We start from the raw sequence: 27,764 nt of genomic DNA, 5'->3' as shown, positions 1-27,764 counted from the left end.
TCAGCATACTAAGACGTCTTTAATGCATTTATTCTGATTCAGTTCGGTGACACATGAGCATTTTTTTTTCCAAGATTGTTGTTCTTGTGTGCTCTGTGATTACATAATGCAGCGGTGATGTGAGCCCGGGGGGCCCGGATGTCATCAGGGTGGGAGTGGTATCGAGGTTGTAGTTTAACAGCCTCAGCCTTTTACCTCGAAGCTGCAGAGCGTGATCCTCTGGCTGCTCGCTGCTCTGTGAAGACAGGACGAGGTGTGAAACACATAATTAATAATACTGTACCGACAATATAATCACATTATGTTTGTTTTACAGTGTGCTGAGTAACTTTACGGGTTGACAAGATGACAAAAACATTTCACGGCACTGTAACGTGTCCTGATCTCACAGGAAATTGAAGCTTTTATGAAATATAACAGATATATTTATATATTTTGATGTCTTGCTGGATATATAAAACGAGGAGACTGACCCAGCGGTGGTGCAGCATGAACTCAACCAGTTTGTTTTCCTTTTCCTCACAAAGCCCGGCTCTCATTGTGCTCCGCTAAGGCTCATTAAACATCTGCTCGGGACAGATGTCATTTCAAGTAAGCTGCACACCAGATGATTGACAGGTCCGTCCTGCAGTCAGACTCAGGCACAAAGCCCTGCTGACAGCTGATTGGACAGACGGACCGCTCGCTGGGCTGAGATTGGCCTTTTCTTTCTTTCTTTTTTTGTCGATAATCAAACTGGAAAACAAACCGGTTGCTCTGGTGACCAGCGGCAGATTTCTCAAAACATCACAAATTCAGATTCTGTGGGGTTTAAAAACAGGCCGTGCACTCACAGAAAAAAAAAAAAAAAAAAAAAACCTACCAGAACATCTAATTTATTCTTTAAATCCCAGTGAAAATAAATTACAAGTTTTCATCCTGCTTAGTCAATTGTTATATGCTGCCTTTGGAGAAATAAGATTAAGGGTGTGGAGCTCGGCCAGCCAGTGAGGCTGAGAAAGTTAAATCACACAGAACATCTGAGGCTGGTGGGAACGGCTCTTCATTTGGAGGGATTTGTCTAAAAAAAACAAAAGTAATTTTGACCTTATGATGCTGTTATTCATTGTTGTTTTAAGTCGTCCTGGGGGGGCAGGAATGTTTTTCATGGCAATGAGAGTTGTTGAGATATTTATATTAAAAAAATGAATATATATATATATATATATATATTATATAAATGTCACAGCGACGCAGGAGGAAGAGCAGGAGGCTCGCTGCAGTCAGACTCCATCAGAAGTGTCGACCAGATGATCAAACAGCTTAAAAAAAAAAACATCTTTTTACGACATCTGTTGTGTTTCGTCATCACACCATGAATGGACAAAGTGTGAAGAAAGTGGGAAATGAGGAGTTAAACTTCTCTCTGTCATTCTCTATTCCTTTCACTTTTTACATCTGAACGACCGAGTGCAGCACTATGAGAACCTTCCAGGAGAGACATTTGAACTGTATTTTAGTCGTGTCTACAGCAAAATTTTATACGGTGATCTCACAAAGTGAAAAGGGAAAAGTCCCTGAGATGAGAAAAGATTTGTACAGTATTCAGCAGCAGAGATACAAAAATGTTTTGATCTCGTTTGAAGGGTGTCATGAATTACACATCTGATGTTTGTCATGTTTTGATGAGCATTCAGGAGTCTTAACTTTCTACATTTGTGGTTTTATAACAAACCCTCTCAAGTTAAAAATGATCTTTAAATTGACAGACAGACCTCAGTGACTCTCCCCGTTTGCTACTGTGAATATTTTCAGTTCACCGGAAGGTTTCTGACTTCAACTCTCTGTACTGATGCAACAAAGTCTCGCCTGTAACGCTGTCAGAACATCCCCAAGTCTGTGATTTAGTGATCTGTGATTTTGGATAGCATGCCGCCAATCCAGAATCAAAAGAGGCGGGACGTGTAACACAGTAATGCACGTTACAGAGCGTGTCCCTCCTCTGCTGGCCTGAAGGTGTGATGATCTGCCCAGGTTGTGTGTTCGTACCTGTTTTCCGATACGGCGAAGAGGAACAACAGCGTCAAAACAATGCGACTCATCATCTGAACACTCCCGCTATTTTAAAGCTGTTGTTAAACCTGCAACGAAGTTTGAGGCTCTCTGAGACGCCTCAGAACCTTTGGCTTCCACACAAATCTGTCAAGAGACTGACCTCATCTGCAGTTTGCGTGTCAGGCCGATCAAGGACGACGCGGACATTATATCACGCAGGAAGACAAGACATCTTTGAACACTTTTACAGTCGACAATGTGGCGACAAAGGCGATTTTTGAACAGTTACACTGATGTTTAATTACTGTCTTTATTGTGCCATCCTTCTGGGTGTCAGTCGTATTCAGTCTATTAGTACAAGAAGTGAAAGACACACCGGCTCAATGTAAATTTCGGGCCCTGAACCTCGATGATGAGGAGAAAGAGCGGGAAAGCATAAAAGAGAATAACAGTAAATCCACCGCTGAAGTTTTACATCTGCTGTTAAACAAACTCAGTGTCACTGTGGAGCTGCAGAACAGCACAAGGCCGAGTTACAGATGCACCGTGTTTGGAAATGTGATGCAGCGCTGACAGCATGTCATGGACTCTTTTTATCAACTCGTGTGCAGGACTTTTCTGTCTTTTTCATATCCTGCTCTCGTTCTTTCACATTGCAAATCGTTACAAGCACGTTGCTGTCGAGTTTGTTTGTTTGTTTGTTGAGCTGCTTTGTGCTTTTATAGCTTTTGTTCTTTATAAATTGTATATTGAATTGTATTTTTATGCATTAACAAGCTGAATTAACAAACCGTCTTTATCACGTCTGAATAATCTGAGTGAGCAAACTGACCTTAAAGGACGACATAGTTTCTACTGTTTTACTTTTGCTTACATGTGGCGGACCCTGCCACCTGCATAGCAGTATAGTGCATTTGTTAGAGACTATTTTCAGCGGTGGATTAATCTACATGTGGTATCTTTAACTTCCAGCCTTTTCCCCTATTACATTTTATAAAGAAATAAAAACAAATAAATAAAAGGAGGGACAATAAGATTGTAACACAATTGAGCCTTTACAGTCCTTGGATTCTGGTGGTGCTTGTAAAGGACCAGCTGGTGTTTGAATCATTTGACACTGTCAGTGTTGAATGAATCACCTTGTATCACCTTTGTATGGCTTTGCTTCAGTCATGCAGAGAGAAAACTTCTTTGAGCAGTTTTCAATCAACAGTGTTGGATCAGTTCAAGTGACACTGACATTTAATGACCCTTTCGTTGTGACATCCCATCCAACTCTATTTCAGTCACCTTGCAGAATATAAGCAGGTGTTGTGCTGCTGCAAAATGTCTGCACATAGCAGCATATAACGACCACAGTGTCGGGGGAAATGGAATAAAAACAACAACAAAAAACGTTGTATATATGTATTTGTATATTTAATTACATTTTCTTTAACTAACTTGTGCACGAGACATTGTGTTTATCATTTTAACACACATACACACACACTGCTGTCATTCTTTCGTACACCAAATCACAAATGCTTGTCTCGTGTTTGTTTGTGCCCGAGCAGAGCTGCAGTGTGCTGCTGCAGATTGTGTTCTTTGTATACAGATGTGTGTAATATGTGCATATATGTTATGTCGTTTTCTGCCTCAACAAACTGAACAAACAAACTCTCTTTGTTCATCGTGGCTGAATAAACTGAGTGAACAACCTTTCATACTGTTTCACTTTGTTAACGTGTGGCGGACCCTGACCCTTTTCTAGCTTCAGACGGTGTTGTGGGGACCTTGTTTTCCTCTTTACTTTTCACACTTTGAGTGGCACAGAATGTCTGAAAAGTTACATTGACCTTTGGTTACTTCCTTATCTTTACGTCCTTGTGGGTGTCACTGGTATTTCTTAGACTTTCTTTCATTCTGTGTTCAACAGTCCCCGTGGTGGGGATGGGAGGTGTCTCTCCTGATGTCATGAGTCCTGGTCAGGCAGCGTTTTTTGTTTTGTTTTGTTTTGTTTTGCAATGTCCTGGATGGGAGGCAGTGAAGTCAGAGGCACTGCAGGCTGGTCAGCATGCTCTCTACAGCGCCTCTGTAAAGTTGTAAGAGGTGGTGAGAATTGGAGGGGCGGAGGTGTGCTCTCTTCATCCGGCGCAGAAAGTGCATGCGCTGCTGAGCTCTCGTTAAAGGAGTGAATGATGATGAATGAGTGAAGGACTGCAGGAGGATGTATCACATCACGTTACTGTCTCTCAGAGTTTGCAGCACCCTGACGCTGCGTCACCCTCTGATGATGCCACCTCCAGCTGAGTGATGTGGAAATGATGTTTGCCCTTTAAGTATGTCGCCCCCGTCAGGTGGATCAGTGGTACTGCTGAAATATTCCAACACGACCTCATCCATCCAGCGGTCCAATAATTTGGTCTCTGCAGGTTGAACTGGAAGTGGGATGCACATTATTCAAGCAACATATATAAAATAAATATATACATATAAACATATAAACCATTTATAAACTAAAATGTGCTTATTGCTTTAAGGTACTTGCATAGAATGTTAAGTTTATTGTCCTGGTGAATTATTTTTAGCAGGAAAATGATGTAGAAACTGTATTCAGACACACACAGATGCTGTTTGTGTGGCAGGAATAGAAGCAGCTGAAGGACCCATAACATCTGCAAAGTATTCATAGATCATAATTGATACTCAGTGAGACCTTTTGTTCCCAAACCCACTGAGTGCAGCCATTATTGAAAATGTGCACACAGTTTACATGTTTTTTTTTTTAGGATGATTATTAGGGCTGTCAATTAAAAGGCCTAATAATTAGTTAACGTGGGGATGAAATGTGCAGCGACAGAAACTGTGAGTAAAAAAAAAAAAAAAAATAGCGAAGTGTAATCAGTGAGAGGGAGTCGTGAAGCCTGACAGAGAGAAAAAAAAACACAGCAGTTCCTTCAGGGTTTATGGCTGTGTACACAGGAGCTACTGGAGAGGGAGTGCAGGTACTCTGAGAGCGTACGTCGAATAGGTGTATCAAAGAAATAAAAGAGGGTTTTTTTTAGGGTAAATAGGAGTAGTGAGGCACATATTCCATCTGGGAGAAGGTGGAAATACAATATCTTGGATGCAAACAGGCTCTGACTACAGAAGAAGAAGAAGAATAAGTGGAAGAAGAGGAAATGGGGTTGCATCACGCAAATAAGGAAATCCTGCAAAAGTGAGAGATTCTTCACCTCACGTGGTCTCACGGGGAAGCAGACGTAAACAACGACAAAAAACAGCAGGACTAGCTCTTAGCGTTAGCCTCCAGGGCTTCATTGTTTCTCTTTGCTTGGCAAGACTGTCAGATGTCTCTCCGTTCGCCGTTGTGATCCAGCATGAAAAGTACTTAAATGTCACACATGTTTTATGTTTTCTAACACACACACACTCACATTGCCAGATAATCTAGTTCTAAGCTGCAATATACTGTATTTTTAGAGTCAGATACCTATAAACTATGAAAATAAATAAATAAACTTCAGTGAGCTACCTAATGAAAATGTGTTTGTTTGTGACAGTTTTTTTCTCAGGTGATACTCATACCTGTAAAAAAATGTCTCATCTGTGTCGGATAATCGCTTCAGCCAAGACACTAAACCCTGACGACATCTTTAGGATCATTTTCTGAAACTTTACAGACCTCGACCAGAGCCGCCGAAGACATTTTACTGCAAATTTGCAGGCTTTCACGAAGAAGTTACTCAAGACAGTTTGCCTCACTGTCGACATGACTTCTGACTGTTTCTCTCTCCAAGGTTCAACTTTCCAATATGGAAGACACACAAAGCAAAATCAACACTGTGAAGTTTTCCTACATCGCTGTACGAACAGTGTGACCTTTTGCCAGAGCCAGCCGACTTCTCCGTGCTGCTCTAAATACAGTCGTATGGTATTTGATACATCACGGTTGGGATATCAGATTGGAATTAATAATCGTGACCTTTAATATCAACTCCCTTGTTTTTTTTGGGTTGTTCAGCATATTAACATCAAACACTGCAGTAAAAAGACGGACCAGGAGCAGCTCACCTGAGCTGGATCAGCACAGGTTGTTCCACTACACTGATTACACTACTTTGCACCTCTTTCTCTTCCGATGCGGACATACTTTTCCATCCGACTCTGGACGACAGTGATCCAACATCGTTCAGTCAGAGCTGAGTGTGATAAAGATGCTGACGTGTCACTAAATGATCCTTGTCAGCTGCTTGATTGGACCTGCACATGTGCAACTCTCCTTACTTTCACTGTGCAATTTATTGTGTTTTGTTTTGCAAATACTACCGGTCCATTCTTATGTTCCACTGTTTGTGACACTTGGTGTTTATCCTTTGCCAGACCTTTATTTGGACACAACCGTCTGTCCACATTTAATAAGAGACAGTCGCTGCGTTCCAACTTCCATTGTACTTTTTTTCCATTTGAGTGCTTTTTTTTTTTTTTTTTGCAAAGTAGCCGTATGTTTACTCATGACATTTGTTGCCTAATCAACCAGAAAAACAGTTTGGTAGTAAGTAGTTAAGACATGAACCACAGTCTCCTGGGTAAAAGTCCTGTTCTCAAAGGATACGTTTGACTGAAAATGAAAAAAAAAAAGGTAACTTCAGAGCAACTGGAATAACTGTGGAAACTCAACACTGCAAAGGAAAAGAACCTTATTGATGAAGAAGGCGAAGACGAGCAAACGATGAAAACAGGAGTGACTGGGCGGCCGTTCACTCAACGGAGAGCGCCGGCGCTGCATCACAGTCTGTTCCTCCTGTCGATGTGTGCTCACTGTTAGACGGATCAAAACTGGGATTCTTTCTACCAGATCAGAAAAGCAACAAAACCTTCTTATTAATTCAGAGCAATCACAGAGAGAAATAAAAGATAATCAGGCTGCACAGATGAATCCTATTGTATAGGAGTCTGCAGAAAAGGTGAAGTGACACTTGGCTGAATATAGAAGCTGGTCTAAATGGGAATAATCCCGGTGAAGTAGGCGTATCAAAAGAGCTGTAGGATGGTTTCCTCTCCTCTCCAGGCAGCATGAACACTGAGGAGTCTCGGGAGTGCTTTGCTTTTCTGATAGGCTTTCAAGGCGCCACTTGAACCCGAGATGAGCCTCTTTCCTCGCTACATTACAGAACACCGGCGCAGGACAGACATGACAGATGTGTAAATAGAAGAAAGCAGTGTGGCCTGTATTCTCAAGGTCTGAATAATGGTGGACATCTGAAAGTAGTGACACATCTTCGGGTACATTATCACAACCTTGCCGGTCCAGCCGTCCACCTTGCATGGCAGTGAATGTGTAAATGTGAGAAGTGTTGGAAAGCACCTTGAGCGGTCTGTATGAAAGAAAAAAGCAATGTAGAAATGCATGAAGCCCATTAAAATGTGTGTGTTCACAATTGTCATAAAAACGCTTCAAAAGCCGTTTCTCGACATCTCGTACACGTCGATTTAAAGATCGAGGACAGACTATTGTTTGTCGTAATCCTACTAGTTTCTGAAGACAGCGAAGACTGAAATTGAAAACAATATGAAGCAAGTTAAAAGAAGGACCTTGAGTGTTGTTCTTCCTTTCAAAATCTAACATAGCCAGTATATTACACCTCTGTTTACAGCGATCACACAGCGGTAGTAAGCTCTCTGAGTCCTCCTGACATTGATCCGTAGGAGTCCGAACACACTGGAATAATTTTAGATGTATTCTCGCCTGAATATTTTATTGCAAAACTAAGCCTGAAGACCTTTACTGCACCCATGACTGATAGTTGGCATCGCATCACATAGTCTTCCATGGTCCAAGTTAAAATTCAATAACAATATCACTGAAAATGGACACCTTAATGGATGATTTCCTAAGGAACGCCTGCATACGACTACACTAATGTGCATAACTTACAAGTTTAGACCTTGAAAAACTTTAAAAAGAATATATTCCAGGATGTGATCATTAAGTCCTCAATCGATTTCTCTCCATCTCTGCATACTTTTTCTCCACGTAGGAAGAAAAACATGTTCTGTGAGGCAGCACAGCACTGACAGTTGTGGGATCTTGTTTATTGTGGCACGAAACGAGAGCGAGTCAACTGTGTTTAAGGGCAGCATTTCCTCTACAACATACCGCCCGACCAACTTCTTCTGACCCTTTGTCACCAGCACAGAGTGTACGACGACGCTGAATATTCTCATCTTCAGCCGACACGAACTCAAAATAAGGACTGTATGTGCAGCTCTCTCCTCCCTCCATTGTTGTTTGTGTTGCTGGGTGGTGTTACAAGTGAGCTGTCCTCGTGCTGGAAACTTGTCGCGTACGTGACATCACTCCCCGACACGCAAGAAGAAAGCAAAAATATATATCTTTACCAAGGAAAACGAGAAAAATAATAGTTACGCACAGTGATGTGAATGAGTAACTTTAGTCTGATTACTGGTCTGAAAATATTAACGCGTTAGATTACTCATTACTGAAAAAAAAAGTGGTCAGATTAGAGTGAAGCGTTGCAACATGTGAGCACAACATGAAGAGAACTGGGAAAGGTGATTAGAGTCAGAGGGCAGATCACACAATAATGCTGATATTATCCCCCCTTGTGTTGCAAATTCACTTATATATTCACATGTAATCAATCGCCAAAGACCAACTCGACGTGTTCTTTGCGACGGTAATCAGCTTCGTATGAGACCGAATGTCAGTTGAGCTCATGAGGCACTCGAGAGTTTTCAGTAATTGAATGCCACAAAAGGTTTAACAAACCCCTTTTAAGAGCTCAGTTATGATTAGCTGCTCACTTAATCAACACATCTTCAATCATCTATTAATAGTTGGCCATTGTGACGACTAAACATTTGTTTCGGTCTCCTTAACCGTACATTCATTTTTGCATCGAGCGTGGCTTTAACTGAGCAGGCAGAGTGAATTCTGCAGGACAACTTCAGGTTACGTTTAATGTGCGTTGCAAAAGTTGCGCAGTCGTTTGTGCAGCTCTCTATTATTCCTTTCATCCGTCGTGGTCCACTCTGCACCGTTGGTTATTCTCAGTTTAAGAATATTTAATTCTGTCAGTGTGGTTTCTTTGTGTTTCGAGAGATCCAACCGAATTTCCCCATTGAACTTGACCCATTCTTCTCTGCTGCAATTCAAGCTCAGCGTCTACACTATCCGCCTTAAAAAAAAAAAAAAAAAAAAAAACCTCCTCAATCAGGTTGTATTCACTGCTGTAGACCACGGATGACCCCGCGTCCTCAAGCGCCAGTGAGCAGATAAAAAAAACACTGAACAGGGTCATGCCTAGCATTTCACAAAAAGACACACACTCTTCAAAGTTTGGAAGTGGCTGCCATGAAACCAAGATTCACAATTCACTTTTACAAGGAACAAGTAGATGAAAAAAAGACTTGTAACTTATAACTGAGACGTTGTCGTCATTAAGCATAATTGAAAATGAAGTGGACAGAGCGTGGGAGTCTTTGTTTCCTGATTTTCTGTGCAAAAGCTGTCGTCTGTCCTCCACACGGTACAAGGACCAGTAAATGCTATTCTACACGAAGGGTCTGAGAAAAAAAAAAAAGAAAAGAGTGAAGAAAAAAAATTTGTTTGCAAAGTTTCAACTGAAGAAAACAAAACAAAACAAAAAAATACCTCTGAGCAATAATTACAGAGAAATATGTTAAATCACTGATATCAGTGAAAGAAATTGGAGGTTTCGCATCACAATCAGTGCAGATTCATGTTTCAGTGCCGAATGCACAATAATACCTTTAACAAGCTATTCTGAAAACTTCAAAATCGACAAAAAAAGATTGTTGCTGTTGAGCTATGGACCTGCTACAGCGCTTGTCCAGTCTACAGATCGTTCATTCACACGCCGATGGTGATGGCTGCCGTGCAACGTGCCAGCCTGCTCAGGAGCAATCTGGGGTTCGGTATTTTGTTTTGCTCAGAGGCACTTTGATGTGCATTGATGAACGAGCGACCTTCTGATTACTAGTCGACACGCTCTTCCTCCTGAGCTGCAGCCGCCCACCGACACATATTCAGTCCGCCCTCGCATGTGTTGCACTAGCTAACACAAACTAGCTGATATTGACATAAAAGTCAGCCTTTTTCATGTTTTTTTTTCTTCCACAAACTGGCGGCTGACACGACTCTTCATTGCTGAGAAAACGTGAATCAAACCTCTTTAAGCTGCTGGCTCACGGAGGTTGTTGGAAGCTGGAACCGAATGTCTGTTCGGACCTGACAAAATGTTTCACAATGTCTTAATTAGTGATGTTTGTAAGGAGAAAAATGAGATGTGTTTGCTCTGCAGATGTATTACTCTTTCAAAAAAAAACAACAAAACATTTGTCTGCGACTGTTTTAAGATGTTTGATGCTGCTGGACATCAGTTTAGAAGTGGAGTGAGGAAACAGGCTTCCAGCTCGACAAAGAAGTTCCACATATTCTCTTTAAGTCATTAAAAAAGGCAAATTGCTTGCAGGGACACACGAGTTCTTGTGTCTGCAAAATGTATCAGGAGGCAAAGAGACTGAGATCAGCCGAGATTAACTGGGCTTTGTTCAAAGTTCTCGACTTGTACAGACGAGTCCAGCGGCGCGTCTGCAAGTTCGCTTTAATAAAACCCTGCAGCCGAAGGACAGCTTGTCATCCGGTGCAGTGTCAGCAGGGACGATGACGGTAGGATCCTTTCTGAAAACAGATTTCTTCTCTTTACTTTTGGACAGATGTGCTAGAGGAGGACAGTTCGTACCAGGGTGAGAATTAATATTATAGGGGCTTTTTTTTTTCCTATACAACGACAGAATCATCGTTTATTGTGCGAAAGAAATAATCCAGAGGTGAGAGGACGCAGCTCCGGGATGATCCACAGGAGGAATAATGAACACCGACCTTCACACACATCAGTGCTGTGGATCCTCTGGAAAACGGCTCCTACAATGGACCTGACCTGAGACAATTAAATGCAGCTGAAAAGTCAATAGAAAATGAAATAAAAATACCAATTTCCTTAGTATCTTTTATTTTTACATCCTCTATCTAGCAGACTGCAGTCCGACTCCATTATTAGCAACACTCACGGACTCTCAGAGAGGTTATTCACCAATGACGCCGTCATTTTCCCCTTTTCAATATAACTGCCCAAACAATACAAAACATTCTGTCCTTGTTAGGATTTAACATCGACTTCCACTCATTTGGCCTAAAACTCTTACAGTAACCTAAACCTAAATTCAGGATTAGCTCAGGAGGTGGAGCGGATCGTAGTCGGAAGGTTGCTGGTTCAAACACGCTGATGAATCCTTGAGTATCTTGACAAGTGTTGTAAAGTGCTTCGTGTGGTCAGCAGAGTGGAAAAACACTATAGATATGCAATTTAATTTATTGTCTTTGTGTGTATATACAGTATATAGACCAATAAACTGGATGATGGAGGGTCATCACCTCCTGCCCCGACATGAGAGGATCAGACCGACCCGCTGTCCTCAGATCTGTCATTTATTTGGTATTTCTTCATGACGTTCAGTAAACAGCTGTCTATGTCACAATCACAATCAACTTCATCGCCAAGTAAATCTTTACATGAGAGGAATTAACCCAAAAACAACTAAAAGATGACGACGAAAATAAAAATATAGATTAAAAACACACCAGTGGGGATTTTAAGTGGAAGACTGATCAGATTTATACAGAAGTGTAAAAACATTTGACCCGGATAGCGTGAGGTCACAGTACAGGTAATCAATGTAATGATCCTGCACCTGCACAACAAGCAATAATCAATATTTTTTCGCTCCTGTGGTTCCTGCAGATGTTGACGGAGCAGCCCGGTCCGGTTGGTTTCTGCAAATAAACGTGACTGTGCACACACTTAAGGTATTGATGTATTTACCTTACAGGTGCGTGTGCGTGCGTGTGTGTGTGTGTGTGTGAGAGAGAGAGAGAGGGAGAGAGAGAGGGAGGGAGGGAGGTATGTCAGGGTTGGTGGAGGTGCAGTGAGTCTCAGCAGCAGCTCCACCGTCACACACACACACACACACACACACTCTCAGACAGCGGTGTGTGGGTGTGTGCTGCAGCGGGAGATGGGCGGTATGAGAGCGGGTCTTCACGCATCCTGCCGGGTCCACGTGCGGGACACTGCGCGTCTGACATGAGCGCGGACTGCGAGAGTTACTACAGCAAAGAAAACGTGCTCGTGGAGAGCTTCACGTGTCCGAGGGCGGACAGTGACACCACGGCACTTTTCTGCTGCGGCTTCAGTGACCTGAAGTACTGCTGCGATGACCCCAACAGCTTCTTCCCCTACGAGTACGGATACATGTGGTGGCTGAGGTAAGGAAGGCTCACAGTCCATCATCATCATCATCATCATCATCATCATCATCAACATCCTGTTCAGAAACATTACAATCAGCTGCTGCTGTCTGAGCGGTGTGATGATGGGCTGTCCACCCTCTGGCTCTAATTGGCTGTCCTGACATGGAGACACTAATTGGAAAGATGTAGGAGGTGTCACCTCCGTCAACCTGTCAGCTGCCACACAAGAGGAGTAAATTAAATCAATAAAGGCGCAATATGTCATTAATTGGAAGAGAAAGATCTTTATTCATATAAACGTGTGTGTAAGTGTGTGTGTTTGTGCCTGACGAGAGCTGCATTGTGTTTTGTTTTGTTTTTTAACATGTGTGTAATATTGTTTGTGTTACCTCGTTGTGTTAAAGGTGAGCTGTGTCAGAAGACAAAAAAAATCTTCATAAACAAACTCTCTTATCATGACTGGGTAAACCGAATAAACAAACTGACATTAAAGGACGACACAGTTCACACATACATTACTTTTGTGTACACGTGGCGGACCCTGCCATCTTTCTAGCTTCAAACTGTAGCCCACTTTTACACCGAGAAGCTGCATTAACGTCAGTTCTCCTCCGCTGGTCGTTCGCACAGAGCGAAGCATCTCCGCCTTAAAGACGACAGTCCGCGGCACGATGAAGACGTCTGTGTGTTTTTTTCCAGGTGTTTCCGAGGTGTTCCTCCTGTCAATCTAAACCCGCTGATGGATGCTGTTACAGTGTGTTGTGAACGAGATCCTCTGTTGTGAATTTCACCCCTCGCCGCCTCCGAGAGATTCACACAGAGGCGGAGAATTGTCGCAGGATCCCTGCATCCAAACTGGGTTAATGTTCTCAGGACCTTATTGTACTCTGGGAACAGCTTGTTTACTCAGTGACGGAAAAGAAAGTAAAAGTAATAATAGAAATAATTTGTGTTCAGACACAAGGCAACTCAAAGTGCTTTACAGGGGCATAAGAATTACATTTAAAATACATTAGAAATTGCAAGCAGGAAGTCATCAAGAAACAAAGCATGTTAAGAAATAGGACAGTAGGCTTAAATAAAAGAGGTTTAAATAGAGACGAGACTAGAAAATAGAAGCCACAGCCTTGAATTTGCTTCGGTGAAAGAATGAGGGGAACACAAAGGACCTCTGCCTCAAATTGAATGTTTGTATTATTACCTCGTTAAAATTCAAATTCTGAGTTTGAATTTCTTCTCCAGAACTACACAGTGCTCCACGTTTTAAATGCAGCTTAAAACAGTAAGTATGTGTCTGTGAATTGAGACTTTAAAGGGTCACGCCACCAGTTTTACACATTAAAGTGTGTTGAGTGAGGAGGAACAAGCTGTCTCGTGAACACCTACAGATAACTTTACACATCAGTTTAAATCGTTTTATTTGAGCTGATTCTACTTCTGCTGCTCTCTGGGTTTTGTATTTTCATTTTATTATTTTAAATGTAATCATCGTGTGTTTCTCTCATGGTCTTTGCTGTTTCAAATAAAGGTTGTGATAATAGTGAGTAAACAGAAAGTGTAGTAAAAACACACACAGTCACATCGTCAGAGGGCGAGACGGACTAAATTAATGCTTTTTAGGCTGTAATCCGATCAAATATCACAATATTTTTTTAAACCAAATACATAAATAATGCATCAGTACTGTCGTGATGACTACTGGTCCTCTTTGCAAAGCAGTAGCACAATGAGATGTTGGAGAAATAATCCTCGTGTGGTTGTATTGACTAAGAGGGTCAAGTAGTCAAGTATTACAACAAAAGAAAATACGTCACTTAAATGCAGCGGCGGACGGATATTCCGGTCGCTGGTTCTATTTCTGGCCCCTGCAAACTAAAATGGCTTCTACTGATTGTTCTTACATTGTGTAGGTCTGAATTCAATACAAACACATGGGTGGCTGGAGTATGACTGGGTGTTTAAATGCTGCCTAGTGTTGTAAAAGCACCTCGAATGGTTGATAAGACCGACACGACATGAACGTTCAGCCTGTCATCACTCACAACATGTGAGACCCAGCAGGAGGACGGGACTTTTTCCTTACATTTGTTTTATTTGCGTCCAAACGGATCCATTGAAAACGACTCAACACGCTGTAGTTCATATTCCAGACCTACAGGTGGCGCTTGAATTTCACCAAAAACAGAGAAGAAGAGGCGGAGCATGCACATAAAGCTTGCACGCTGCATACAAACAGACAGTAGAAGGAGAAACCGAACACAACAAGAAGAAGATTAAAATTGCTAGTCGGTCGTCCATAATCCTTTTTCACTCAGCGTAGTGAGAGAGGAGCAGAATATTTTGCCCTGATAGGCTCAATAAATGTTGTTGTTGTTGTTATGTTATTGTTTGTTATGCAGATTTACTGTCCACACATGAACACAAGGGCGGCGTTTTCAAATGTTTCCACCTGAGACCAGGTTTCAAAAAAGTGCATTTACAGGATCCATGTGGACAAAACATGTGTGTTTCCATGTGGATGGCACCTAAGAGTCCAGAATGATTCGTTTTTGATTAAATTAAGATAACGTACGTATACGACGTAGCTCGCGTCGTGTATTTCAGGTGATGTGAGTTTCGTCAGTGAGTGAAAATATGATCTTTTCAACTGACAGTGTTATTAACAGTCCAGAAGACCTAATACGTCCATAATACGCATCTAATGTAAGTCTTGTAAGTCTGTCCAGATGCACATATTACATGTTATTGCTGTTCAAAGCTGAAATTCGATGACCAAGCTGCTGAATTTGACGAGTTGGGAGTGAGAACGCATTTTCAAATCCGGAAAAGAAACATTTCATAACGGTATCCAAAAATCTGAGACTGCACAGAATCCCAAATCACGATTAACAATTTAATATCAGTATATTACAGCCAACTGATATCATCAGCTAATATCTTGGCCGATCACAGATGATCAATATACTTTCTTTTAGAAGTTATAAAGCAGAAAATGATTCTCAGATGCACTTTTTATAGCTGCATTTGAGAGTCAATCGGTCAATCTCTCATTTCTAAACTCCAGAATCCTTTCAGCTCTAACAGGAAGTGCATTTTTATAAAAAGGAAAAAAAATAAATCCCATTGAAAATCTGAGTATTCAATCTACAAAGCATTTGCGATGCTCAGGTGTTTTATGAGGCTTCGCTGTATAAAGAAAGTTTATCTTTGTTTATTGTTGTTTTTTTTTAATAGAATATATCACAAAGCAATTCACAGCATGCTGCCAAATCATCTCTGCGGGAGGTTTTTCGGCGAAATAATGAGCAGCCTCTGGGCGGCACGATATCCCGCCATCCTGCATCATTATGTGTCATTATGTGTAGTGAGAGTTTTCCTGAAACGCTGCTCTGCTTTTTACTGGAGTGCTTTGAGGCTTTAAAGGCACAAAGTAGCCGCTCATAAGGGAAGGCATGAGCAAAACATCTCCTCTGCTGCACGATGATAATCATTTTCATCCAGCTGCGGTTGTATTTTTGAGCTTTTAATGCTGTGGACTTAACTTCAAGTACACTCCAGGAGTCTATATGCTGTTGACGGAACATACATGTGAGGACAGATGATGCATTCGTGTTCCTCACAGAGCGATCTCTTAGACTAAAATTCATCCACAGACTCAGGGTCCGGATAAAAGACACAACATAATGTGGAATATGTTTCATTTCAGAGAGGAAATTAGAGACGGTTGTAAAAAGAAATGAATAGAGACATCAAAACCTACATCTTGCATCGATGTGTGTAAATATCATCATGTTTAACTCTATTACTGACTGCAAGATGAATCTCAGACCGTTCGTCGAAGGGAACAAACAGTAAGAAGCTGCAGGACTGAGGACCTTTTTATAACATGTCGTCACAAACGAGCTGCAACACAGTCCGTCGCAATATGGAAGTAAACAGTCTTCGTCATCTTCGACTGCATTAAGCCTCGCTCAGTTAATTTTCTGTTTTACCAGGCGTGTATTTAGACTGACAGAAGCACTCAGTCCAACATCGTATGCATGTATGAAAGAGAACATCAGGCTCCACTTAACGAATTCAACATACAGTACAATGCAGCGCTTTAAAGTCTCTGACATGTGCATTTATGTTCTTTTGCGTCACAAAAAGCTCTTAAAGAAATAAGCGATCGAAAGCATCATCTGTTAGGCTTTTATTAGACTGCAAATAGACCTGTTATGCTTAATGACTAACTCGTGGGTCGCACAGTAATGATTGAGGGATTATCACTGTGGGATTACTGTCACATGTTGTTTAATGGACTGAATGAACTGACAAAAGTACTCACATCTTTTTAACAGCTTTGCATCAATTAATCATGGGGCGGGGGGTGCGCTGATGTGCATATATAACAAAATCACTGTGGTTGGTGCACCTGCTGTCACACCACAAAGTCCATCTGTAGGCGGGGTGACACATCACATGCCTTGGAAATTGTGTGATTGTTGTGTTCATGAAGACCCAAACCGAGTAATGTTTGAGGGGGAAAACACTCCAAATCTGAAACCAAACAAGCCAGATGTGACTACACTAGAGTCCACAGCCACGCGAGCATAACACATGTTAATTATTTAGGGTGTTAGCAGGCTAGCATTCGCTAATTAGCATTAAACATAGGAATATCATTAGTTTTTGACCTGATGAGAGCGCTAGATGTAAAGTCAAGGGGTTAACAATCATCGTCACATCTGGAGCAAATGTCACAATAATCTGTCTGATAGTCGTGGAGCCACATGTTGACACAAACGTCAGCCTCAGAGGTTTTATAGAGGAAACGTCAGGAGGATCACCAGAGTCTCAATTATTCATTCTCCGGACACGATGAATGTTTAAGTTAAGGCTATCCGCCCTCAGTATCTTGATAACATTTCTGAAAATGTTTCTCAAAGTTTCCTAAACTGTCTGGTGAACACCTCCACCCAAATTCTGACTCAGGTGGTCGACTGAATGATCATCCAACACCTAACCTGAAGAACGAAGGGAGATGAAGCAGCATGTTTGAGATGCTTTCAGCAGACGGAATTTGTCAGAGGGAGATTTTTCGCTCGTTTACTGCGAGTTAGTTCAGAAGGTTGTTACCTCTCATGTCTACTGCAGAGAGACGACGATGCATTAGCATAAAGATTGAAAGCAGGAGTGGGGGGAATAGATGTCCTGGCTCTGTTGAAGTGAACAGACACAGATGCAGCAGATTTAATAAATATTGAGGCTTGAATGACTGTCGGCTTGTTTCACTTGCTTTTACATTGGGGTCAAAATGACCTCGGTTGGTTCCACAACATAAATCATGCATAACACAGTTAAAGAGGTCGTATTATGCTGATTTTAAGGTTAATGCTTCTATCTGGGGGGTCCTGGTAGAGCAGGTTTGAATACTTTAATCTTTAACACATTATTTTTCTCATGTTGTTTACTGCTGCAGCTGTTTTCTGTTTTCACACCACGTCTTGAACGCTCCGTTTTAGCTTCAGAGTGAGACATCTTAACGAGCAGGATGCAGCCAATCAGAGGCAGAGTTAGGCAGAGGTAGTGTGATCTAAAATAACGGTGCTACAGCTGGTAACCATGGCTTCGGTACAGCTGTATATATATATATATATATATATATATATATATATATATATATATATATATATATATATATTTTATGATACACATATAAAAATACATCTTTGTATAACATGTTATATACTGACACATAAGTTAAAGAATTAAAAGCTAAATTCTGTTTTCTTTTTTACTTTTCAGAACTTTTATAAGCACTTTCAAAATGCGTCAACACACAATAAATCAAATGCAAAAATCCCCAAATCATCATATGACGTCTTTAATGTTTAATTGAAGTTGCTGATAACTAAAATACATCAGAATGAAAGGATGGTAACCAACTGAACTACATGTATTTGCGACTTATATCAGTAAAAATAATGATCTCTTTTGTGTAGTGGGAAGAATCAGGACCAGTCGTCATCACGGACCATAATGCAGTTGGATGTTTTGTGCATCTGCGGTATTTTATTTCCTGTTGGACAGTAATAACTCCCTCTGCGTGTGTTTTTATTTTTCTGTTTCGCAGTCTGGGCGCTCTCGTGGGACTTTCTGTAGCAGCTGTGGTTCTTCTCGCCTTCATCATCACTCTCTGCGTCCTCTGCTATCTGTTCATCACCACCAAACCCAGAGGTCTAGACAACGGGCTGCCGCTGCGAGCACCAGGTACCGACTGCAGATTGCTCTCCATGCAGGAGCCGTTTCTCTTATTGATGAAATGTCATGAATTATTGAGGAGCTGCATCCTGACATTTACAAATTGCCAATCCAAGAGTTTACAACGGAAGAAATTGCTTGCTTGTTATTTTCCTACTTCGTTATTTTCCCATGGTTTATGTTATTGAGGTAAATGCTTTGCTATTGAACGAGCACAAAGAAAATTCTGCAATACAATCAACCTACAAGATTTGATGGAAGGTTTCCCGCTTTCTGTATTTCAAAACTTCTCCCAACATTTTTTCTCCACCAGATTTTTTCCTGGTAGAAGAATTTGCCAAGTATAACTTAAAAAGTCACGTCTGTATCTGTGTCAGCCAGTTGTATAACAGCTGGTGTTTGGCCACCAAGACAGGGAGAAGGTTAAATGAATTTATTTGATCAGCTGTAGTAGTGGGCAGCGACGGTGGGCTCAGGCTGGTGGCTCAGCATTTGTAGTTGCAGGGGAAAACACTGGAGAAGTCGAGGAGAAAACAAAACTAGTCAGGCAGGCGAATAAATAGAAGAAGAAGTAACAGAGAAGCGCCAGAAGTGTAGCTGTAAACCACGTCCAGGAGTCAGTGGAGTGGAGAGAACACCATGTTTTTAATCTCCCGCTGTAGAGCCGTCCTGTCCGGGGTCGTGATGTCTCCAGTCAGGATGCTTTCTATCCCTCCTCAGTAAAAGATGACCAGAATCTGGCCCAGGACTAGACTGGTCGTCATGATGTTGGTGGCTGTCCTGAAGAAGGTGGAAGAATCTTTCCATGAGAGTGAAATGTTATAAAAAAACTGTTGTCAGCTCACCTCAGCATTGTGCATCCTCACACACTACCACTCGCAATAACACTGTTAATCTATTATAAATTATAAATGATCTGAGTCCAATAATTAGTAAAATATGCATCCCTTGCTCACCAGCCTTACTGATTTCCCTGCCCCTCTCCTCACAATTAGCCCGGAGTGTGTCACACAGCGACAGGACCTTTTGGCCTGCAGGTCGAAGCGAATGGAAGTCGCTCTGAACTTGCTTTTTAATTTAGACGTGATAAACTGTCGCATCTTAGAGCAAATAACTTCAGAGAGAGTTCAGGGTCAAATTACATATTTACATGTGATAATTCTGTCAGACACCAAGTCAACCGAACTGTTAATTATGGAATTACAGAGTTGGATGCAGTTCAGCACCCACTACTGTGCAACGTGGTTAAAGTCTGTTGCAGAAACCCTGGTTTAAACGTTTAAAATTCAAAATACACAATTCAATTCTCTAAATCTGGCTCATTTATATTCCTGTGTGCCAGGCGTTGTGTTTTCAGGTCGTCCGTCCATCCAATTGACCAGCATGATTGGTGCACAGGCGTGTCTTTGGACTGATCGTCGTGAAAGACGGTTCTCAGCTGTTTTAACTTGGAAATAAAAGATTTATTAAACTCTAGATAAAATATGGACTTCAGATGACAATTTCTTTTGGTTAGGAAACTAGTCAGGACCAACGTTTTCCTTGTGCATTGCGACACATCTCTTCACACAGAGTTGAGAATCAGACATTCTGGAAAATTCACATTCAGTTTGCAGCCGACAGCTCTTCTGAACATTTTCTGCATTGGGCATGCCGACTGCACACTCCCTCAAAAGTGACATCTGTGGCTTTGTGTTGTGTGATAAAACAGTTTAGAGTGGCCTTTCAACGCTGATGAGCCCAAATCACACCTGCATACAAATCACACCGGCTGGTAATCAGCTCAGGTGTCACGCTGCTGCCTCCTTCTCTGATTCAAGTCATTAAAAACATTGAATTTAGTCAAATGAAAAGACGACCAAGTAGAGCAACTTATTTGGTTAGCCATTAGCTAATGTTAGCATGTAATGAGCTAGCTAACATTACTGTTTGATTACATCCAGTGTGTTTTTTACCTCCAGGCTTTAATAAATGTGTCTAAGATGTGTGTTTAATATTTAAGAGTTAATTTACAATACAAAGTTAATTTTGAATGCTAACGTTAGCCGTTGTCTGACAGAAGCTAGTCATGCCACCCTGAGCATGACGTGAGAGGAAAATGGCCGCCGTGGGAATATTGTCTGTTTGTCACCATGAACAGAACCGATGCTTTGACTCATCAATATGAAAGAATTTGTAATAAGCTGTTTATGAGGGAATTGTCTGTCTTGCAGGCAATTCGTCGAGTCCACAAGAACCGGGGCCGAGTCACGTCAGCGCCCCTGCTGGACCCCAAGGCCTCAGGAAACACTTCCTGAGGGGCAAACTGGACTGTGACAACCAGCCGCCGGACCCTGACCGCCTTTTCCAGCGATGTTTCATGGCCACTGTGACATCCATCAACGTCGAGGGTCCTGCGTAGATCGGTGGACTGTTTGACTTTTTGACCTACGCAACAAAAATATGGCTCGGCGTTTCTGGACTCGACTGCTAACAAGTTTCTGAAATCATAGAAATTCTCAGACTCAAGAAAACTTGATAAGAATTTGATCTCAGAGAGTCGGACAAAAATGATTTATTGTTTTTCTCACAGGACTGAATCAAAGCAACACTTTGTGCTCCTCGTAATCAAGATACACAACCAAACTGCGATTGCTAATTCCTCTTTGTTTTGTTTGCGTCCTTCTGTGCAACAAAACTATTAGAGAACGTAACTCGGAGGCAAGCAGATGAAACAAAACAGCACAATTATGTAGAAAATCAGTGTTTTTTTGTTTTTTTTTTAAAAAGGCAGTAAATCAGAAGAAGCGAGACATCAGAAAATGATGTTTTGTGACTGCAAAAGCACGAGTTGAATACAGATTCTAGGAAAGTTATAATTGGCCTGGGATGGATGAGATGAGCTGACTTGTAATAAATGTATTAGCGCTCGTTCCGTGCAGTCCAGAGGTTGTCTGCGCCTCTTTGGTCGTGCATTTTTCTGTAAGGATGATTAAAAATTACTCAAAATGTTTTCAAAATGAGTCCTCTGAGGAGCGACGTCCACACGCTCTCTGAATGATGATTAGTCATTGACTCAGAGAGGTTTTGTCGAACCTCAGAGACGGAGCGAATTGGACAGACAGCTTAATCTGAGTGAACTGTCTGGCTCGTCCACGTCTCTGAGGGCGCCGAGTTTCCCCTCATGCTGTGTTGTTTGATTTATTTGTGCCTGTCATGTTGTGGAAGCCACAGGGTCTAAACTCTGCTCTTACAAAGCACTGGAGCGTTCAGTGAAGACGTGAGGCGAACAAGGAATATTTATTGCTGAAAGTTTTATGACGGATTGATCTGAAAGAAAAGTTTAAAGGTATTTTTAAAGGGCTATTCCACTGAGTCGACACACGGATACGTTTATTTAACATGACATCTTAGAGAACCGCCGTGACATCATCAGGTTCATGGCACCAAATCCAGAAAAAAAAAATCTCAAGGGAGTGCATTATGGGTAATGTAGGCTGTAAGTGTTTTTGGAGCTCGAAGTGTAACTCCACTTATTTAAAACATCAAAGTGAATTAATAGGTTTTTGGGGGAGTACTACTGCATATTTAAACATCTGATACATTTCCCCCAGTGATGTCATCCACAAGTTGCATTGTGGGTGATGTAGGCATCACATTTAAAGAGGAAAAAAAAAGAATGCCTGGGGAAAAAAAAGGTGATATGTATATATCTGTAATAATGAGGGTATTTTATTGTGAGGAAGTTACAGTAAATGAAACGTGTTTGTAGCTGAACTAGCGGAGCCGCTTTCTCAGCTGTCATTCTGGTTGGTGGAGGAAATGCAAAATCTCTCCCGCACCGACTCAAACCCGAGTACAGCTGATGGAATGGAAAAACTGCATTCTGTCTTTGGAGCAGCGTCTCTGTGTCTGTCCCTCATATATCACTCAGACAACAGGCTCATTATTATTGATTGAAAGCAGCTTTTGTTCATAGCGCGGTGTCCCCCCACATTTCCACCACTGGTGCTAATGAGCAAACGTTAGCTTGTGAAGATGGAGAACATGTGTGACATCATACCCACTTGGCATCAGCATGCTAGCACTGTGATTGTTAGCTTGTTAGCAGGCTATTAGCTTTAAGGTCAAAGCACCGCTGTGCCTCGCTACAGCCTCAGAGAGGCGAGCATGGCTGTAGACTCACAAGCACTCATCTACGATCACATGGGAACAGACTTTGCTTTACTTGTTTTAAAGACTGTGTGCACGTCCTGTTATCTTTGTTTTGTGCATACTATTAAAAGCAGAGCAACAACTGGAAGATACTTTCTTGAGTTAGACAAGTCAGTTATTAATAAAAAGCACATGGACACAGTTCATTTTGTTAATATAACCTTTAATACAACCTTTTTCTTACGGCTAAGACAAGATGGCGTCAAGCTAAATATAAATCTGTGATGACAAAAATGTGTATGTTTTGTTTTTTCTGTAACGAGACTAAAATGTTGCTTTTTTGCTACTGGACATTCAAAGCGTGCATGAAAAAATTACAGAGTGCATCTTTGTCGCTGATTGACGTGCAGATTGATTTAGTTTCCCAGAATCCCCGACAGGATGGCTTCAACACACACACAAAAAAAGGTTTTGTCAATAAAAAGAATACATCCTTGCAGGAGCAGAATAATGAAAGGCTAACAGTGGCTTGGTTGGTGTGTTAGCTCGCAGCTAGCAACTGTATCCAACGGGCCATGGCCCCCCGCCGATCACTTCTTTTGTGGTGAAATGTGTGTAAATCTCTCTTTGTTTGCTCAGTTAAATGAAGTAAGAACGATTACATGAACCCCTCCTATACATACAATTAAGATTTTTTTTGTAAGTTGTGGGTTGACGTTCATGTTTAAGTTACAGAAAGTCGAGTTTGACGACTTCACAAAGTTTTCTGCGGAACCGTTTGTTTCCAATCATAGATGTGAACCTTAATGAGGGAAAACCTTCGTCTCATGTTTTCACTGAATCTGCGCTGTGTTAAACGTTCAAGTTGTAAAGTGAAACAAAACCCCTGGAACAGTTTGTGTTTTTGCTTTCACGGTGTTGCAGAAGACGCCATCGCTTAACGTCGTAGCTGTTAAAAAATTCACGTGCCGTGTCATGACTATTCACTTCATAAGCTGATGTGCTGTCAATCTCTGTTTATTATTAAATGGACTCGTGAGGAAGATATCTGGCAGCTCAAGTGCCTCTTGCTAATGAATGTGTATTTTCCAAAGTTATTAAAGTTCCGACCTTCACATGCCGGCGTGTCGTCTCGTGCATTGACGCCTGACTTCACTTTGGTGTCGCTGTGTTTCCCTTTTATCTTAGCTGATGCATCTAATGAGTACCAAACACCAGAACTGCTGCTGAACCTGCCTTAGATTATTTATTCTCTGGGCATCATGTCTAATGGCTCTCAAGAAAAATCATTCCTGTACACAAACCTTTTATATTCCCCCTAATTGTTATTTGAACACCGATCAAACCCCCAAATTTTCTTTCGATGAAGCGGTCGATGCTTTGAAATTCATGCTCGTCCCTGAAATCTTGAAGGGAACGACTTCCAATTCCCCTGAGATCCAGAAGCACACCTTTAGAAATGACACCCAGTGCTCATTTATCTCATCTTATTTGAACCAGTGCCTGGTCTGTGTGCTTTGATCTGGAGCCTGTCAGCTTAAAATCACTATGGAAATTAAAATATGGCTGAAAAAGTACAGGAATGTAATGACGGTTCTTGGTGTCAGGGGTGTCATGGTGGGGAGAAAGCAGATTCTGTCTCTTATGAGAACAATAAGCTGACATGGTAACCGACCGTCCTTCACACTTGGCATACTAATGGCAGCAGACTAAAAAAAAATGATAAAATGAACCTTGAAGAGATCCAAGCCTTCACTGAATTATAACGAGGTAAATGACGACTTTGCACAAGAATGACGCAGATGTTCTCTGGTGGCCTCGTGTCAGATGACATGATGATACAAATCTATAAAACTGAGCAACATTAATGTTATTTCAAGGTTTTGCTCTGTCAAAGTGAACATGCTGCAACAAGGTCTTTTATACAACTCTTATTCGAGTGAGGACACCTGAGATTTATCGAGTTTATTCTTTTCTTTACAGGAGTACCAAACAATGATTCAACGGTTCTGCTTGGTCAGATCCTTGAGGAGTTCAGAGTCACGGCCAAGGAGACTTAAAGTGGCAATCGCAAAGATTTCCAGAAGTGGAAGCTGCAGGTGTATTTTTTAACCTCACTGCTTCCCTGGTGTCACCTGTGTGGCGTCAGTCAGGTGTGAGTTGGCAGCTTTGCCTCCGTTAAAAACACCACATGAAAACGGACTGCACCTTTTCTTAAAGTTTCCTCGTCCACTGTTATTGTTTTTGCTTGTTCGACCGTTAACAGTTCAAGTGAAACTCTCGCCAAAGATTGGCTTTTTTTGTGAATGTACCCGAGTCAAACCTTCATGTGAAAGCATAATAAATTACGATGAAGGAGCCACTTTTAAAATTTACTTTTTAAAACACTAAGAAGACTCGACACAACATGAAACTTTGCTCGTAGTATCACCAGGGTCTCTACACATGAACACCAGCATCGAGAACATTGCTTGAACTCAAACTATGACAATAACTAATGAGAAGGTTGCAAATTTAAGTTTTACGTACATTTTGTATGTAGAATATCTCTCCGCAGTGTAATTGGTAACTATATTTCTCAGATAAATGTAGCAAAGAAAGGTCCAATACTCTCCACAGAGCCGCAAAGGAAAAAAGGGAATTTATTATGACATTTTGTGTGCAGCCAAATAACCATCCATTTTCAGTTTTCAACCATGACAGCAGAGGCATCCAAAACAACAATTATAGCCACAAAATCATATAATTTTGCTCAGAGCTGGGATCTACCATGCTGTCTGAAACGTCTCAGGTAAATAATGATGGAGGAAGTTTTTTTTTAAATCACTTCGGCTGCTTCAACAAAATGTGTGATGACTCTGGAGTGGGGAAAAAGGGCATCTATCATGGTCGGCGAGCAATCTTCTTACTTTTACGGCAATAATAAGCAGGACTCGGTGAAGGTTCAGCAGGGACAGGTGAGGCGGGGATCGTTCTCCTATGACCCGTCCACAGGAGGTATGTTGTTGGACTGAGGGCAGACTGAACACAGCGGTGATTCTCTTTCGCCTCTTGATGTCCAAAGTGCCATTACAAGACGGACCTGACCGATGCCAGCTGGTTAGCATTCAAACTTTATTGTCAGACGTGATGAATTGAATGTTAGAAACTGAAATTCTCCTTTTTCTGAACTGTTCCTGTGTTTGTTTGCTTGTTTGTTTTCTTCAATCAAAGATCAGTGAGCATATCTGAACTGCTGGCAGCAATTCGAGTTAATCTTCTTTTCATTTTGCAAATAACTATTACTATGATTTAAAAAAAAAAAATTAAAAAAAAGGGAAAAACAGATAACTTTTTTGTTTGGCCTGGAGCTAAAAAAGTTGAGTTACCACTGATTTTGGCAACATCTCAACAAACGAGGGCGGACCGGCGTGTTGGCGTGACTTTAGTTTTACAGCTCTTATAATTAAAGATGCAACAGAAAAATACAAACCACAGCAACAAACATCTGAGGGCAAAGAGGAGAGCTAACGGAATATAAATGTTGGAAGGAAAGGTAAAAAGGGGAATTTTTCCAGAGATGACAAGTTGACAGAAATGGAGCCATGGCAACAGCTGGTATTCAAAATCCAATAAACATAACTGCATTGTTGTATCCAAGAGGTCACCTGTGGGGATGGCTGGATCTAATTTGTCTCTTTGTGCACTCGTGAAAGAAACTTGAAAGGTTCCTTGAGGTTAGCACGTAATTGGTGCTAAAGACCTTCGTTGGGAAATCGCAAATGTGACCTTGTAGAAACACATTTGCACAGAGGAAGGAAAGAAAGAGTATTAAAAAAAAACAACAAACATTTAACCTCCTGCATTCTCCCAACACAGGTGGTGTATACCGGAGCGTACATACCAAACAGGTACATTCAACATCTCTACTCGTCGGGAGTGATTCTGGCACAAGTGTGTTGTCTGAACTTAACGACCTCCTGCAGTTTTAGCTGCTGTATTAACACTGTAAACGTATGAAGAATAAAGCTCCACCCAGAGAAATGTGCACTGTTTGTACTGTTTTGCAGTAACACTTTTTAACCTGTACGTCATCTCCAGGCTGCCAAAACTGACAGAAAACATTGACGGCCTGACTCGAGTGTCCTCGCTCGTAACGCACGATAATTGAGGATAATTAGCTTTTTTTTGTAGAACTCAGCAGCCTGATTCAAAGACGGCTGGTGATACCGAGCGATGTTTAGAGGTACGTGCAAAGATGATTCAGTGTCGGGGGAGAGAAACTGGAAACAACAGCGACATGTTCCTTCAGTTTTATTTTTTGTTGGCAGGATGAAGTCAGAACAAGGTCAATGTATTTTACACAGAATTGCAAACTCTGAGCACTCAGACACTCGGTGACCTTGTGAACCGCCTACCTCTGCAGGAAGCAATCAGCAGCGTCTCCTACCAGAGAAACATCTGACTCTAAATCCTCTGACACGTTCGATGATGATTGAAAAATGGAAAACAGAAACGTGTTGTGTCCCAACTGATGAAAATTAAAGAGTTAGCTGATGTATTGTGACGTTAACTGGACTTGATCCAGCTGCTGTAGCTCACTACAGTTTATTTTTTCTATGCGCATTTTAGCAGAATGACGAGCCAAACAGAATACCTGAAAACCTGATCACTGTCAAATTCATTTCTGCAGCACATATCACAATCAGACCAAATTAAACCTCAGGACAAGAGATCAACTACGGTCCAGTTTAATTAAAGCAGCATGTTTTGAGTTTTTTTTAACCTTTATTTTAGCAGAAAGTCCCTGAGATCAAGATCTTTTTGTCCAAGAAAAGACATGGCCAAGGTAGCAGCTGTGCAAAATCACAAAAAGCAGCATTGTAATAGGCAGGACTGACTAAACCCTCAACATAAAAAACATTGTGTACACCTCTGTGATTGGAAGTGATCTCAGTATTTAGAACAACCCACAAACATACAAATGTAAACAGAAATGTCACTTCATACACTCTTTCAACGTGCTCACCATATT

General features: G+C 41.4%; 1 protein-coding gene and 1 long non-coding RNA gene across 2 annotated transcripts; one reads left to right on the top strand and one right to left on the bottom strand.

Moving 5' to 3' along the window:
- Positions 1-727, bottom strand: LOC119028944. Its single transcript, XR_005077859.1, has 2 exons — positions 474-727; positions 1-235 (listed from the first exon to the last, which is right to left on the bottom strand). It is a non-coding gene; the product is annotated as an uncharacterized LOC119028944 (long non-coding RNA).
- An 11,353-nt stretch (positions 728-12,080) lies between these two features.
- LOC119028748 (protein shisa-like-2A) lies at positions 12,081-23,865 on the top strand. Its single transcript, XM_037115007.1, has 3 exons — positions 12,081-12,388; positions 18,489-18,625; positions 20,830-23,865. The coding sequence occupies exons 1-3, from the start codon at positions 12,207-12,209 to the stop codon at positions 21,015-21,017; spliced, it is 507 nt and encodes a 168-aa protein (XP_036970902.1). The 5' UTR covers positions 12,081-12,206; the 3' UTR covers positions 21,018-23,865.
- Positions 23,866-27,764: the final 3,899 nt, after the last annotated feature.

The sequence above is a fragment of the Acanthopagrus latus genome, chromosome 11, assembly GCF_904848185.1.
Source record: "Acanthopagrus latus isolate v.2019 chromosome 11, fAcaLat1.1, whole genome shotgun sequence".
NCBI classification, from domain to species: Eukaryota; Metazoa; Chordata; class Actinopteri; order Spariformes; family Sparidae; genus Acanthopagrus; species Acanthopagrus latus.
This window is presented reverse-complemented; position numbering and strand designations above follow the sequence as displayed.